Raw genomic sequence first — 14,680 nt, 5'->3', positions numbered from 1 at the left:
GAAGCACACAAATCTGCAATTGGTATCAGAAGTAAGGGTAATCTCTTGTGGGTACTATTCCCTCTAACTCTGTATTTGGCTAAACTTTTGCATGTACAGATTGGATTAGTCGGGGAAAAAAATCAAACTTTTTATTCATAGATGCCATGGCAATGCTATAGAAAATTTAGGAAATCAAAAAACAATAAAGCTACTAGAATTTGTAAGCAAGTTTACCAAGATCTCAGCATACTGCTTGCCTTTCAAGACTTACTGTACATGCAGATCAATGGAACAGAATGGAAGGTCTTGAAGCAGAGCCTCACAGATGGCTAGAGGTGTCAAGTAAGTCAGTGGAGAAAGGATGATCTTTCAGCCAATAGCATAGCAGCAACTGGATATTCTTATGCAACAGTGAACCTTGGGTATTATTACCTCACACCAGATACAGATATTAACATAATCACAGACCAAAATGTAAAACTGCAAAACTTGTAGGAAAAAAATCTTGTGACTCTAGGCAAAGTGAAGACCTTTTCCTACAAGGGGCAAAAAGAGTACAAACTATAAAATATTTATTTATTTGTTTGTTTATTTTTTAAAAAATTATTTATTTACTTTAGGAAGAGAGAGAGGACAAACTATAAAATACTTAAAGTTGGATTTCATACAAATTAAAAACCTTTGCTTTTTGAACATCACTATTTAGAAAATAATAAGCCAGGGGCTCCTGGAAGGCTCTATCATAAAGCATCTGCCTTCGGCTTAACTCATGATCCTAGGGTTCTGGGTTGGAGCCTCATTGGCGGGCCCCCTGGTTAGCAGGGAATCTGCTCTTCCCTCTCCCTTAGTGGCTGTCTCTTTCTCTCTCTCAAATAAATAAATCTAAAAAAAAAGAAAATGTTAATTAAATGGCTAAAAACTAACAAAAACCAACCTGAAGCCCAGGTGGGCAAGTGCACGGCACATCTGAACTTACACTCTGCTGGTGAGAATGCAAAATGGAAATGGCACAGCCACTTTGAAACAGTGTTTGGCGATTTCTTATAAAGTTAAACATACCCTAGCCACACAACTCAACTCCATTTGTGAAAATAAATATCCCAACAAAGACCTTATGTGAATGCTGATAGCAGGCTTATTATTAAGAGCCCCAAACTGGAAACAGCCCAAGGGTTCACCAACCTGTGAATGGATGAATGATTTGGGAGCCTTCCGTAGAGTGGAATACTGCTCAGCAATAAAAAGAAACAGACCACTGATACACGGAAGAACATGGGTGTTTTTTCAAATGTATTCAAATGCAAGTGAAAGAAGCCAGACTCAAAAGCCTACATTCTGTATGGGTGTATTTATATGATTTTTCTGAGAATATAGTGACAGAAGATAGATCAAAGTTGACAGAGCCTGGGGAAGGAGACTGGGTTACCTACAAATGTGCATGAGAAGCTATGTGGGGTGACAGAACTGATTTACATTGAACATCATTGTGGTGTCTTAGTCCTTCAAATCGAAAGTCTAAAGAAAGAATTTTACTATGTATAATTTATTCTTCAATAAAACTGACTTAAGACACACACACAGACCAAACCCCACAGACCATGAAAAGGTACTTGAAACATGTGTACTTGTTAAAGGATTAGTGTCTCAACTCTAAAATAGGGAAGAGTTCCTTCCTATGAATTAATATGAAAAAATTAAGTCTCTTCATAGAAATATGTCCTAAGAAATTAGTAGAAATTACCCAATTTGGGAGAGAGACAAAAAACACATGAAAAACTTACTCAGTCTTGTTTAGAAATCAGGGAACAGCAAATTGAACCTTCAGTTGGATAGAATTTCTCTTTTTTTAAAAAGATTTTACTTATTTGCCAGAGAGAGGAGAGTACACACAAGTAGGCAGAGAGGCAGGCAGAGGCAGTGAGAGAAGCAGGCTCCCTGCCGAGCAACGAGCCCGAAGCGGGACTCAATCCCAGGACCAGGGTTCATGACCCAAGCTGAAGGCAGCGGCCCAACCAACTAAGCCACCCAGGCGTCCCAGATAATATTTCTCATCCATCAGATTGGCTCAAAATGAAAAATTTAACCATTTTGTGAGTTGGTTAATAATGTGTAACAGTGAAAACTTTCCTCTGTGTCTTGTGGAACAAGAAGTAGGTATAATTACTTTGTAATATAGTTTGGCACTATTTAATAAAGTTAAAAAGTTTACACTGTCTGAACCTGAAATTCTGCCTCTAAGCAGGTACCCTTCTGAAATTCTTCCACATGTGTACCAGAAGATATGTACAAGGAATTTTGTAAAAAAGGAAAAAGACAATTCCAGTAGAATGGATAAGTATGGTGTAGCTTTACCATATGAAATTTCTGCAATTAGAATGAATAGACTATAGGCAAATGCCCTAAAGTGGGTGAATGCCAAAAATGTTTATTTGAGTGAAAAAAAATTCACAGAAGCATAAACAAAACAAGATTTTGTGTAAATAAGGTTCAAAGAATTCTCTTATAAGCTACATAGCATAATAATTTATAAAGATGCACCTGGAGACAAGCTGCCTGACTTGCATTCTAGCTCCCCACTTCCTAGCTTGTAGCCTTCAGCCCGTTGTGTCAAAATTTCCTCACCTGTGCAGTGAGGATACTGGTACATATTAAGATGTGCTAATGGGCTGGGGTAGCACATAGAAGGATAAATACGAGCTAGGTATTATTATTCTTCTCTAATCCACTAGGTGGAGCCTCACTGGTCCCAGGACTTCAGGAAGGGCTTCCCCCATTGAGAGCAGCAGGGGGCAGCAGTGAGAGAATACATGGAGATGGTGGCTCTGACTACGGTGGTTCTAGTTGCCATTATAGAAGAGTGGGAAGAAAGGGAACTAGGGTTGCTGAAGCCCAATGACAATTCAGCCCAGAATACCAATTGCTGTTTTTAGCCAAGTCCTTGTCCTGAAGAAATAAGAATTACAATAAAATCAATGGAGTCCATACTTGCCTAAGATAACTATATACTGTATATTTCTAATTTTTTTTTCTTCCTCCAGGCATGGATTTCCCAAGATGGTAGTCATTCTAAGCCTTTTCCTTGACCATTGTCCTCCTGTCTCTCAACTGACTGCATATTGGTACCTTCTTCAAAGAATAGGACAGAAAGAAAAATACATAAAATGTAGATCCCATCAACCTTCACATTCTAAGAATTAGGCATTTGTTCAACTCAAGATGTGGTATGGTGAGGCTGAATTTTCATTATGCCGAAATAATTACTGGATAAGTGAGACTTTCATGCAATCACAAGTTTGTCAAATTTATCTGACTTCCTAGTCTGATTATTGAACTGTCAGTTTGGGGAATAAAGTGATCTCTCGTTTTGATATCCTTTGAGTTAATTACCAGATAGGGTTTACTATAGTTTTCAATGAAAGTCTAATGATAGGTAGAAAAGAGTGAAATTTTAACCAAAGTGAATTGTGATTGCTAATGCATTAGGAAAATTCCATATAGTTTTTACTAGTGTTTTTTCATAATTAAACCTGTTACAGTATACTTACTACAATATCTTGATTCTTACTTACCCTCTTATTTCTACTTGAGCTACAGCAGTGATGTTGATTTGCAGGCTCACAAAATTGCTGTCCGGGTTGTCCTTATTGGAACTAAAACACAGCGACAATATGATTTAAATAGATTTTTTTCAAACATATTTTAATATGCGATCATAAAAAAACATTCTGTAGACCAAAAGAACAAACATTACTAATACAATCATTCAGAAAACAATGGCGTATCCATTCTATAAAATCATAACCACTTGAAAATGGAAATGCTAAGATTCTCTATGAGTAAGAGTAATGTAATAACTTTCCACAAGGAGACATCTTATCTGAAAACACAACAGACATCTAGAAAAGCTAACGTTTTTTGTTGCAGTGGCTAAACCAAAAAGCAGTGAGCTGAGCTCATTTTCCAGTTTCTACCTTGCACACATTCCTTAACTTATGTGTGCATCACGTTCATCGCCCATTAAATGGGAAAGGAAGGCACAGTCAACTCCTGATTCTCCAAGCTAATAAAGAAGAGAACTAGCACGAATAATCCAAGAGCAGCACAGAATGCAAAAAGCGTTTGTGTTTGATTCTGGAATGCACCATACCATAGATTGTTTTGGCAGCAAATTTATCTTCCTTATGGTTTATTTCTGAAGTAATATTAAAATAAGTGTACATTCACTGCACGTTCACTGGCTAAGGTGGGGGGCGGGAGGGAATTAGAAGCATAGCCAATGGCAGGAAGAAGTAAGACCCCAGGAATTTTGGCAGCTCATGCCAAGACAATTAGGAGATGACAGAGATATTGTCTAGTGCATCAAGAATCTCAAAATAAAAGGTGCGCCTTTAATAATGTTTCTTTGAACAGTGACAAAATTAATTTTAAGTCTTGTTTTTTTTTCTCTCAAACAAATATAATTACTATGAAACTTAATTTTTTTTTAAAGATTTATTTATTTTACAGAAAGAGAGCATGGGAGGGTTGAGGGGCAAAGGGAGAGGGAGAGAGAAACTCAAGTTGATTCCATGCTGAGTGCAGAGTGTGAGGCAGGGCTCCATCTCATGACCCTGAGGTCACAACCTGAGCCGGAACCAAGAGTCAGAAGCTTAACCGACCAAACCACCCAGGTACACCTACATATGAAATTTAATCTTTAAAAAATGCTTGTTAAGCATCCAGTGTTGTCAAGAAAATGAAACTTGGTCTCACAAGAGGCTGGACCAATAGCTTTGAATGCAGATGCCATTTGCCTTTAGAACCCCATGTGCTTTCCCTAGAGTCACCCTCATATCCCAAAGATAGTGCAGCCTTCAGCAAACAGCTGTGGCCACACCACTATGGACGGGTCATGTTTATTTCCAGATCTCATTAAGAAGAGAAAGCCTCCTCTTTTCATCATTGACTTTTCACGCAGTTTCAATGGATAAGCTTTCACGTTTCAGTGGTGGTAATGGGGTATGTTCTGACTAGCTTTTGAAGCTTTCCAAATGTGGGGGCAGGAGGGGAGATGATAAGAGTCGGCTTTCAGAGGAGGAGACAGGATCGTTCCCACAATGCTTTTGAAAAGTCTTGTCAGATTGTATATACTGATAAGGGCACTTAAACCACAAACACACATAAAAGATATAAACAGGCCAATGTCAGGCTCATTTCCTGTCATGGGGCATCACGGCTAACCTTGTGATGAGCCTAGGGAGACTTTTTCACCAAAGTTTGAACCCCAGTTTCCAGGCCACTTTATTATTATCCTATCTGGGGAAAATCAGTCAACTAAAGAGGTTTTTAAATTTTTATTTATTTATTTATTTTACTGTCTTGCTAACAGCAAGAAGTCATTAAGTAATTCTCCTTCTCGCACATTGTGTAGTTAGTTCCAAATGCATGGCGGGAAACTCTAGTTTAGAAATTTAAGTCTCATCGTTCCACACGTTATCCAGACTTGGTTCAGTTTTCTAGTTCTCACTGCTTTGCAGCAGCAGATATAAAAATCAAGGGAAAAAAGTTTCATTTAAGCTGTCCCATAATGCCATTGCATTTTGTTTCCATGTGGTTGAAAGGACACAACTGTCTCTACACACAACACCCTGAAAATGTAAATAGGTGTGAGGCACTGAAATTGTCTCCAGACAGAAGTCTCATCCGAAGCTGGCAGAGGTTAATGAGAGCAACGGCAGACATGGAGACTAGATCTGGTTGGCTAATCATAATCATCCTGTCACACAGCCTTGTCGTGACACTTGGTGCTGCAGTCAACCGGGGGAATCAGCAACATCTCCTGGTAAGAAAGGCACTGGGCTTGATAAACAACTTAGATGCTTCCTTGACCTCTTCCTGGAAGGAAACCTCCCTTGCTAATACCACTGCTGCGTTCAAACAAGCAATCCATCACCACCCTCGATGCTGAGCTATTTATGCTGTCGGTGCTAGCTCTAAGCAGGAATGATGGATTTCCTCTCCACGGCTACACCCTATGTCATGTACCAGGGATAAACATGTTTTTTACTTATTGTTCTGATGCTATTTTCTTTTTCCTTACTGTTTCCTATTTTCTAACATTCCTTCTGTGCTTTCTGTGGCCTTTGGAATGTCAGCAAATACAATACGATGTTCATTTCACCACTGCCAAGGAAGCAATGTCAATGACATCACAAAGACCTATTTGTATGTGGGAATTGCGATCTGAGACCCGCTGCACTCAGGGAGGGGAGTGTTTACATGTCACACACAGTCACAGCATGAAGAGACCATTTAATGCAAACATTTGGTAACAAACTATTTTACGTTTATTAATATATAAAGCCCTGTTTCTCTTTTGGGTTCTGTTTGTGGAAAAGCGTATTAAATATGGGTAACAGTGGTCAATGTGATAAAAAAAACTTGAGAACTTAGACTTCAGAGCATTTGGTTTAATTTATTTTTGGTTTTAACACATTTAAATTGAAAGCAAATTATCCATTAAATCCTTATTTATGTCTTTGGAGTCGGCCAACAAAGCATGTAGATAAACGCTCACCTCTGTGTTAGGTATCCTCAAATATTTTTACCTCTGAAATGTCTGTTTTGGGAATTTGATACTTTATATATGCCTATCGCCTCTCTGGTTCTTCATTTCTGCATTTTTTTTTTCACGATAATGTTAAAATAGTCATGAGTTTCTATAGCATGTAAGGATGGAATATAATCATGTCCCATTCTTTTAGATGCAGGGGGATGTTAAAATGTGGCCATTTCTATTTTCCATAAAATTTAGCACTTCATTGCTGAATTCACTATTTGAATGATGATCTCCAGGATGAATTTGGGGAAGACATTTAGAACATCATTTGGTGTCCTTTGCTCCTTGAGTGAATTACTAGTTGTGTTCATTCTACTACCTGTAAGTGTAATCAAAAGTAAGAAGGATGTGTCAAGGAATTTGTTTTGCATCTTTGCACCACATTTTCTTCCTAAATAAGGGCCTTATATTTCATGATAGATTATCTTCATGCCATTGCAGGACCAATGTAACAGACAGTGATGGCGAGGAAAAGAAACTTCAGGCTCCTGCCTGTAGTGATGGTGGTCCTCACTATGAAGTGCCGTTACTTTTTTTTCTTTTTTTTTCTGAAATGTACAGATATTTTCCAAATGAAAATATTTAGGACTACCTGAAACTTTTGGAAAATATACACTTATAGTGATATACAGAAGTGATTTAATAAACTTTTGTAAAATGCTATTACAGAATTAATTCTTCTGTATTACTAATCACTATCATATATCACTAATATGGGTAGAATTTTTAAAAATCTCAAGCAGACAATATTAAGTTAATTTAAAAAAATACCCAGTTAAGGTCAGAAAAGACCAAAGGTAAGTTAGAAAACCTTCCTTCTTAGAAATCTATCATAAAATTTAGGGGATTTGGTTTGTAGTATTGGTTGTAGATTTTTAAAAAAATTTTAAGAAGATTTATTTATTTGAGAGAGAGAGCATGAATGGGAGGGGCAAAGGGAGAAGGAGAGAGAATCACAAGATGACTCCATGCTCAGCATGGAGCCCAATGCAGAGCTATCTCAGGACCCTGAGATCATGAACTGAGCCAAAACCGAGTCAGTTACTTAACTAACTGTACCACCTAGGTTGTAGATTTGAAGAATCTGCTATATTCTTAGAGAGTTTATATACTTTTTAAAAACTCTAAACCTTCAATCAAAGTAGCTATTAAAAAGTAATCCTTTACACAAAGTCAACACTCTCCAATCACTTCTTAGAGGGCAGGAGGTGAGATTGAGCCACACTTCACACTAGTATTTGAGAACCAAATTGTAGAGGCTGACTTCAGAGTTGTGTTCTAGTTAGAATAAGGGTTCACCATGCTGAGCATATGCTGTTTATATCAATGTTGTTCAAACACTTAAAATTGCAAACCATGAAAGAAATATATACATTTCACAGGGTGTCTTACTATACATATTTCCATTTATCTAATTGGATTATTTCATGAACAGGACTTTGATATATTATATTTCATTCAATCTCCTTTTCTTTTAATACTGGCCTAGAGTCATTAAATTGATCCCATTCCTGGCTATGGGTTGAAGTCCATAGTGGGCTTTCACGTACACTGCTCCCTACAAGTCTTATCCTCATTAAATATTATTTTCAGCCATGAAGGAGCAAACAGAATAGACAGTGAAAAAGCAGTTGCTCTTGAATATCTGAAAAAGGTCAGTCTTAGAGAGAAGATGTAGCTATTTACATGCTTTGACTTGGAGTTACCAGAGAAGGCCTGGAAGGAAGGCTCTGAATGAATATATGATTATACCTTCTCACAAGGAAACTATCAGAGATTTATTAACTCTTGAAGAGTTAGATTTAAGACTGCAAATGTATAACCTATGCTTTTTGCAAAAATTTTATCCTTAAGGATTAGCTGATCCCCAGGTGAGAGCATGGTAGGTATGTAGAAGGGGTGCTGGTAAGGGTGGGAGAAGGAAAGCAAATCAGACTGAGGAAAAATGGAGGTAAATGGGGGTGGGAGGGTACCCAGGACAAAATTTTACTGAAATGACTTGGTTTATAGATGAATCTCTTTCCTTAAAAAAAAAAATAATAATGAATGAATAAATAAAAAATAAATAGATAACAAAACTGAAATAGCAGAAACAAAGGAAAAAATGATCTGCGGAAGTCTGGGTTCTAATTTCAGGAGAACTTTTAAGGTTAAGGAGCTTAAAGAGTGGTCATTCATTTCACTGTGGATCTCTTGAATGCTAACCATCATTTAGGCACTTAAAGATCTAACCTTCTGATTTGGAGATCGAAGTTAATGCTCATGTTTGTTTTCTCAAGACGTGGAACAGCAAATCGGAGGCCCAGAGAATACTAGAAGAAAAAAAAATCAGAAGACACTAAGTTTATGACAGGGAGGGACTTCCTACAGAGTGTAAAAATCTTTTTTAAGTCATCCCTGCAAATCCCCACCCGAGATTACTGGCCTTTTCTCTGCTTCCACCTGGATTGTTGAGAGGAAGTCATGCAGCCAAGACTGCGGGACCCAGACAATTCAAGTCCCTATATGTTTTTTTCCTTCCCTTCATTTAGCTCTGTACAGACTCTTCTCTGGCTGCCTTCCTATGTGCTAAATTAAAAGCAACCTAAATATACAAGCGATGCTTGATTTGGAAAGCTCTAATGCTTATGTTTCATGCACATTTAGGTGATCATTGAAATTATGCCTGCAAAGCCTATGCAGATATATGGAAAATGCTTCTAATGTAATGATGACCCATAAAGAAACAGGTTACACAGTTGTATGTGCAACGTGTTTTACCTAGTGTTTTAAAAGTTTATCGATGGAAAAATTACAGGAGTGAGGGTGTATGGTAAGAAAATATACCAGGATAACATTCTATGGTTATGTTAAGGTTATAAGCGCAGGGATTGTTTTTTCCACCTTTATTTTCTAAAGTTTTGAACCTGCTCTTACTGTTTTCTTGAGGACACATTTTTAATACTTTGGGAAAGTTTTAAAATGGGAAACATCCAACAATAATATAAATAAGGAAGTAAAAATAAGAGCTAGGTAATTATATGACTTACTCTCCCATGTACTGTGCTAAGCCTTAAATGCCTTGTCTTACATAATCATGACAACCACCCCACAGGTAGGTATTGCGATTCCTGACATTTTACTATCGAGCAGTAATTTGAGGATTAGGGTGTTCAAGTGCCTTCCTCCAGGTGCACAGTAAATGAATTGTAGAGTTGGAATTGAAATTCCTACAAACTGACTCCAGGACCTGTACTCTTGACTACTATGCTGTAAAAATAAAATCCGTAATTAAAAACTCATGTTAATATGAACCAGTAATAATATGAACTAATAAGAGACCCTCATGTGTAAACCTGGCGATTCACAGACCTGTACCCTTGGGGCTAATAATACATTATATGTTTATAAAAAAATAAAAAATAAATTAAAAAATAACAGACCTTCTTTTTTATCATAAATCATCATTATTTCACTAGCCCTTACTGATTGTGCTACAAGCCAGGAACTTCCCTAGTAGCGTCATATAATTGCACTGCTCCAAATAGTCCTAAACATGGGGATTCTCCATTTCAGTGTGACTCATCCAGGTTTCACAACTGTTAAATGGCAAAGCTGGGATTTAAGCCCAGGTGTGTCTAATTTTTAAGCCCATACATCCTTATGCCGAAGCCATGATGAATTCCTTTATATTAACAAATGTGTGATTTTCAGTCAGACCCCGGGGACTTTGCACATAAACTTCTCTCTTCTTTGGAAACCTCTTAAAACTTTTCCTACTTTTTCTACTTGAAGAGGTTCTACTCATGCTTCAAAAATCAGGACAAGAGATCCTCCTGCAATATACTGTCTGATCCCACAGGCCAGGTCAGGCAGAAATTTTCTCTTTATTCCCTATCTCCTTCTTTGTTACTCTCCTATCACTCAACCTCTGATATTGCTACTTTTGAGTTTCTTTTTGAGTGGGGATTGTATAGTTTCATCTTGATATTGTGAGACTCTAGCTTACCATCAGGCATACAGAAGGGGTACAATAAAAATGGCTGAAAGAATGATATGAGAGAGTGTGCTCTTGTTTGCCCAGTTCCAGTGATGGGGATCTTACTGTATTGTGGTGAAGCCTGGCGAATGTTGGTGTTCATTATAGAACAAGTCATCCTGGGACAGAGATACAACAATGATGATGTGACAATTTCATATCAGTAAGAGACCCGTGTGTTTTCAAAGAATCAAACACTAGATCTCTGGGCACTGATTCTAAAGAGCCTTTATGGAACCACTACTTTTTGGATTGAAAGATTTCCTGATTGAGAGATTTACAAGTTTTTATTAGTCCTATTGGCATACATTTTATATCACTATAGATATTATACAAAAATGACATCACTACTTAAAAATCAGAAGTAATACTTCTGAATATTACCTTGAGTTTTTTTTTTTTTTTAAGATTTTATTTATTTATTTTCCAGGGAGAGGGCACAAGCAGGGGGGTGCAAGAGGCTGAGGGAAGGAGATAAGCAGGCCGCCTCATGTTATGCTGGACTTGACCCAGGAGCCGGGGATTATGAACTGAGCTGAAGGCAGATGCTTAACCAACTGAGCCACCCAGGTGCCCTGCCTTGAATGTTTTATTAAATTAAAATAAAAAGTGACTTGAAAACTATTATTTTAAATACTGGGACTGAAATAAATGGACCTGGTGATTTATAATGCTTTTTAATATTTAGGGCTGATTTTACATTTGGAATTTTACTACAATCCACTGAGACCATTTTTTTTTAAAATACAAAATGAAGAAATAAATAAATCAAAATGTTTTGTAATAAAACAGAATGCAATAAAAATGTGATGTATTTAAGGGCATTAAAGGGTGAGATAAGAAAGCTATTAGGTTTCTTCCACTATAGACCTCACAGATAAATGAATACAAACAATTTACTTCCTTGACTCCCAAAAATTATTTGCTGGTAAAATGGATTGACATCCTGTCACATAAACACATTTGTGGTTAAGACCACACTGCCATTTTTACCCTCCACTTAGAATGTCACCAGTGGGCAATTTTTTTCCCAAGATTATTCTTAGTTTTTAATGATCTTAGATGATCTCTGGTTTACATTTAACATTTTTATTACTGAAAAAGGAATGAGTGCCTGGTCACCTCTAGATGCAAACACTGTTGTTACCATGTCAATTTCCTCCTTTTTGGCCTTGGGTAGACCTCTTTCATACCAAACTTGGTGGATTTTCCAAGGAAAATCCAATGGAAACTAGTAAAAGGACTTAGAGTTTTTAGATAAAAGGATTCAAATGAAAAATGTTCTAACTTCTTAGCTTAGAAATCCCGTTCTATATTTCATGGCTTCATTTAAAAATCTCAACTCATCTGTTATTCATTAGTTTTTATCCAAGTACTTTTCCTAATTTTGCAGACTGGACAGAACATGGACTTTGTGTTCAGTCCTGGTTTAAGCCTTGGTTTTGTCATTCATTACCTGTGTGACTTTGGGAAATTTATTTGACATTTCTCAGTTTCTTCATCTATAACAAAAGAAAAATACTTAGCTCATGGGATTGTTGGTTTTGAAAATTTAAATGAGATAACATAAAAAAAAAAAAAATCCAGTGATGGGTTTGTAACACAGAGGGCAATCAGTTCATGTTAGCTAATAAAAATCTACTTATAAAATTTTATCTTGCATTTAAATATTTACTTTTTTTTTGACCCAGCAAGTGAGTTTACTAGACTATAGCTTGGCACACTTTGTAAATATCTGGGATCAGTGGAATAGAGTTGATTAGGGTATAGAAAAGCAAAAATATTATTCTAGCACAATACCCTAAAGTATGAATTCAGAATAGATATTTCTTGATAGTTTCAAATGCTCAAATAAGTGTGAGAGATCATGGGTTAAAAGGTTTATTTATTGAAGGACTGCTCAGCATCTTTAAAATGTAAAAGTGCACCTGATTGCCCCAAAGGCAGATATGATACTCAGCAGTGACCACAGAACTCATTTAAAGCCTTATTTCAAGGGATCAGTACTCTTTGGAATATACTTTGGAAAGCTATTCTAATAAAAACCTATGCAATTATAAATTTTTATAAATTTTTTTTCAAATAGGCCACTTTACTGATAATCATAACTATTTATTTTAAAACAGGGCTATGTATGTTTAGTTTATGCAACATTTAATTATGCAGTATTTGCAGATTTCAGAATTGTTTTCTGATTTATGACTTCATAATAAGTATTTCCACTGAGATATTTATTACAAGAAGTTACTATGTGTATTTAAATGGCTATTGAATAAAATAAACTTATTGTCTACAAGTAATCCTGAATGAAAATTTCCTAAATCTGGAAACAAAGAAAAAGAAGAAAAACATGTACTTATTCTATCAAAAGCACATTATAGATCATTATTAACTCTTTTGTTTCTCTTGCTTCAATTTTCTGTATTATTCTTCAATTAAAGTGCATGGAAAATATAGACCGGGCAAAACTAACTCAAAAGCTGGGTTATAGTAACATTTTAATGTAAAAATGCTATGAATGATATTCATATGGGAGGCATATCAAAAATAGAAGCTTAATAATCTTTGCTAAAAACTTTAATTATGTTATTTTTTAAGTCATTTACTGAATACAAAGAAAAACATTGCAATGACATTTGAAGAAAAAATATCCCAAGAAAAAATGTGTAGCAAATATATCTTCATAAAGCATCTAAAAGACAAGTAAGAGTAAAGTCAAAAGAGAACGCATATAACAGTCTTCATCTTTTTGTGTGTTTAACCTCAGAGTCCCTGCTCTGTATAGGATATAATGCTCAATTCACCACCCTGGTAATTTCCTGCCCAATTTGTTTTAGTTGCCAGGTGCTAACCTGCTGAGTACTAATTGGGGAGCTTTGTACTAGCTCTCTTTAAAATTCAATTAGAACTTAGTAAGGGCTTCTGGTTTTCTCTTACATTTGTTCCAGCCACCATAGGGTTCCCAAGGTCACACACCACCATCCTGGTTATATTTTCCATCTTGTATTCACAGCTCAGTGGTCGCAGCCCCTGCAGTGGGAAAGAACACCAGCGTAGAGCTCAGGGGGCAAATAAGTTACATCCTGTCCCAAAGGCAATGCGGTGGGCCGGGAAGCTTCTCTTGATTTCAAACACCTGTGCGGGCAAACGTGCCCAAGAATTCATGTGTGACCATTAACTCAGATGAGAAACTTGAGAGAAAAAAAATCAAATTTTTATTATAAGAAGAAATTGGATTGGTAAACATAGTTAATGTGTTTCCCTGAGGAGGTAAATGCTTACTATATAAAATAAGGAACATTTTAGAAATATTTTCACTATTGCTAATGTTAAATTTGGGCCTTAAAGATCACAGATAAGTAAAGATCACTGAACAAATTTATTCTTACAATAAATGAAATGACGGGTATTAATAGACAGATATTAATAGAGGATACTGTATGATGCAAGGAGCATTTGTAAGGGATCCGCTCTGAACACAAATTCTTACACAGCATGGTCCCAGTTTGAGATTACACACTATTAATCTTAGTTCCATCCTCTAAATACTTCAGATGGGAAGAGAGAATACTTTGATGTTTACCCAGGGCTTCCTGTCTCCCTTCTTCCCCCTATATCCTATTTTCATTAGAAAGTATAAAAACTCAAGTTTGAAGAGGTATTTAGAACTGTGTGCTGGACAAGTTACCAAGGTTACACCTGACAAGAGGGAGAAGTAAAGGAGCTTTATCTTTGAACTCCTTCCCTCCACTCCAGCTCTACCTCTTGTCTTCATGCTACCCCAGCCACCTTGAAATCCATACCTGCTCTCCACCCAGAGCCCCTTTCCATTTGTCAAAACCTAATGTGCCTATGGCCCTGCTCCACCTTTGGTGACAGCTACGAATGTCCACCCATTATTTCCCCCTCATTTATTAAGAGCCACTAATGTATGACCCATCTTTCCATTCCCAGAGATAAACTTGCAATATGAAGACTTTCACAAAGGAGCATCCTTTTGGGAATTTCTGCCCCAGGAGAGGTCCAAGGAAGAGCGTTATGAATATGAGGACCATTGGTCCATCTGTCAGCTCTACTGAAAT

At 36.7% G+C, this 14,680-nt stretch overlaps 1 protein-coding gene across 1 annotated transcript in view; it reads right to left on the bottom strand.

Moving 5' to 3' along the window:
- The window catches only part of ITGA8 (integrin subunit alpha 8), a 181,535-nt gene that overhangs the window by 52,805 nt on the left and 114,050 nt on the right, over positions 1 to 14,680 (bottom strand). The window contains exons 21-23 of the mRNA XM_059404254.1: positions 13,536 to 13,628; positions 8,813 to 8,892; positions 3,552 to 3,632 (exon numbers count right to left, since the gene is read on the bottom strand). Of these exons, the coding sequence (XP_059260237.1) occupies positions 3,552 to 3,632; positions 8,813 to 8,892; positions 13,536 to 13,628 (254 nt within the window). The remainder of the gene's footprint in view (positions 1 to 3,551; positions 3,633 to 8,812; positions 8,893 to 13,535; positions 13,629 to 14,680) is intronic.

The sequence above is a fragment of the Mustela nigripes genome, chromosome 6, assembly GCF_022355385.1.
Source record: "Mustela nigripes isolate SB6536 chromosome 6, MUSNIG.SB6536, whole genome shotgun sequence".
Taxonomy (NCBI): domain Eukaryota; kingdom Metazoa; phylum Chordata; class Mammalia; order Carnivora; family Mustelidae; genus Mustela; species Mustela nigripes.
This window is presented reverse-complemented; position numbering and strand designations above follow the sequence as displayed.